This window comes from Dreissena polymorpha, chromosome 3, assembly GCF_020536995.1.
Source record: "Dreissena polymorpha isolate Duluth1 chromosome 3, UMN_Dpol_1.0, whole genome shotgun sequence".
In the NCBI taxonomy this organism is placed as follows: Eukaryota; Metazoa; Mollusca; class Bivalvia; order Myida; family Dreissenidae; genus Dreissena; species Dreissena polymorpha.
In genome coordinates, this window is record NC_068357.1 from 97,669,547 (window position 1) to 97,671,913 (window position 2,367).

The 2,367-nt window shown below is 36.4% G+C and overlaps 1 protein-coding gene across 1 annotated transcript; it reads left to right on the forward strand.

Moving 5' to 3' along the window:
* The first annotated feature begins 345 nt into the window (after window positions 1-345).
* LOC127873858 (uncharacterized) lies at window positions 346-1,970 on the forward strand. The gene is made up of 2 exons (XM_052417913.1): window positions 346-551; window positions 1,000-1,970. The coding sequence occupies exons 1-2, from the start codon at window positions 410-412 to the stop codon at window positions 1,593-1,595; spliced, it is 738 nt and encodes a 245-aa protein (XP_052273873.1). The 5' UTR covers window positions 346-409; the 3' UTR covers window positions 1,596-1,970.
* Window positions 1,971-2,367: the final 397 nt, after the last annotated feature.

Below are 2,367 nucleotides of genomic sequence, written 5' to 3' on the forward strand. Positions count from 1 at the left end.
TTTTATAAATAAAAGCAAAACCGCTGAAAAGAAGCCCAATGTCGAAAAAAAAACACAGTTGTATATGTCTAAAATAAAAGAGTGGATTTCTGATTAGTTACACGAAATTCATGAGCTCAGTCAACACAAACATACCGAACCATAAACACATGCGATTATGTATCACAGTAAAGGTCAAATGTGCACTTTTAAAATGAGTGTGATTACTAAATGTGTTTCATGAATGCATCTAACTTTAAACTTGTTAAGTCCCCTCAGGTGAGCGATATAGGAACAGACTCTCTTTCTTACTCTTTGTTAAGGTATATATAAAATGAAGACATCAAATAAACTCGAACAGAAGGAATTCGTAAACCGCCAAACGTGCTTGAAGGACGTCGATTGTATAATAATGGCGTTTATATAGTTGATGTTGATGTTAGTTTGTTTGGTAGTTGTGTCTGAAACAACGGAGCCCGAGTGTACTCCTTCCAACTACGAGGAGAAATTGTTGGAGAAGTTTGTGAGAATGGAATTCAAAATGGAGCAGACATTAAACCGCACGATGCAAGGTGGGTTTATAACATGTTTGTTAACGTCTTTGATCCAAGTTTTTTTCTCTCACTTCATTCCAGTTTTGCATAAGTGTTAAAATAATGATTGTAGTGTTTATTAAAATGTACAACAACAACAAGAAAAGTGTATATAATTATATAATCGATACCGGTAATCGAAATTAAAATAAAACAAGAACAACATTTTAGTACCTCAGCCAGTTAAACGATTTGCTTTACAATTGACTAATGGCGAACTGTGCAATGTGATGTTTTAATCATATTTGTCTATCTGGTTCTGGGTGTAATTTTCCTTTTAAAATATTCCTTTAGTACTAGTACCCGGTTGGTCCTTATTATTTCAACTCGATAAGGAAATACATTTACCAATAAATCTTGCAAGAGCGTAATACTATTTTCCTCTCCACCGCCATAATTTGACAAACGTACTATTCTTAATTTACAGGCGCAATTGGCACTTTAAAAGAGATTGAAGCAAGACTGTTGATGTCTTCAACTGGAGCAACATACATCCGGTGGGGTCGATCATCGTGCCCTCATTCGAACAACAGACTCGTGTACCATGGATTTGCAGGGGGAACTCACTATTCCTACATCGGAGGGGGCGCAGATTTTCAGTGTCTACCTTCCGATCCTGAATTGGAAACTGTTGTCACAAATGCCAAGTTTAGAAGCAGCATGTGGGGGGCAGAGTACGAAACAGATGGAGCAACAGCCTTGTCTTCATTAAACAACCACGAAGTACCATGCGCTGTTTGTTTCACGAATGCTACAACAACCATTATGATTCCAGCAAGGAAGACGTGTTACAGCGGATGGAAACTCGAGTACTATGGTTTTCTAATGGCTGAGCGAGACAGCCTCGATAACAATAAGCAATATGTGTGTGTTGATCAGAACGCCGAGGCAGCTCCGGGAAGTAGTTCATCAAATACTAATGGTGCGCTGTTCAACTTTGTTTTCCCGATTTGTAAAACATTGAAATGTCCTCCATACAGCAGCGCATTTGCACTTGCATGCGCTGTTTGCTCCAAAATGTAATACAAACATGATCCCAGACATGACTTCGGTATTTGCTTGCATTAACATACATTTGCTCAGCCTTATGAGTGTGAAAGAACAGAAGGAAACATTAGTGAACGTTAACGACTATCCTCCGAACATAATGCATTGTGCTTATGTGCATTATATTTTTCAATGAAATATATATTAAAAATGAACGATCAAATTACAATATGTACAGTGATTTTTAAATTGATAGCACAAATTTACAAACAACATTCTTGTGTACCATGGATTTGCGGCGGGAACTCACTATGCTAGCAGCGGATGGGTCGCAACTTACAACTTGTAACTTACAACTTTTTATCTTAAATAACGAATCTAGAACTGTTAATAAGCCTTTTCCACTGTTGTCGTTTAAAAGTATTTATGTTTCCTTATATTTATGTTTTATCACGCTTTATACTTACAGATAATCCGTCTCATGCTGATGAAATACCAAATGTGTACATATACAATGTTTTTCTTCATTTTTACAAAAACAAACACTATTTGAAATGTGTATTATTCACATTAATTCAAATTGTATGGACGAAACAAAACTCCTTTTGCTTTAGCCTTAACGACAAATTGAAGTATACATGAGTTCAGTTGATACAACGTTTTTAGAACTAGCGTACGGTATGTCTTTTTTTATTATTTAATGTACCTAACGAAATTTGGTGCCGTAACTAAATAAAATGACTACGGAATAACGATCGCTGCAATAGGGCAACACAGGTAGGGTAAATATTTAGGACTATCGGACGCG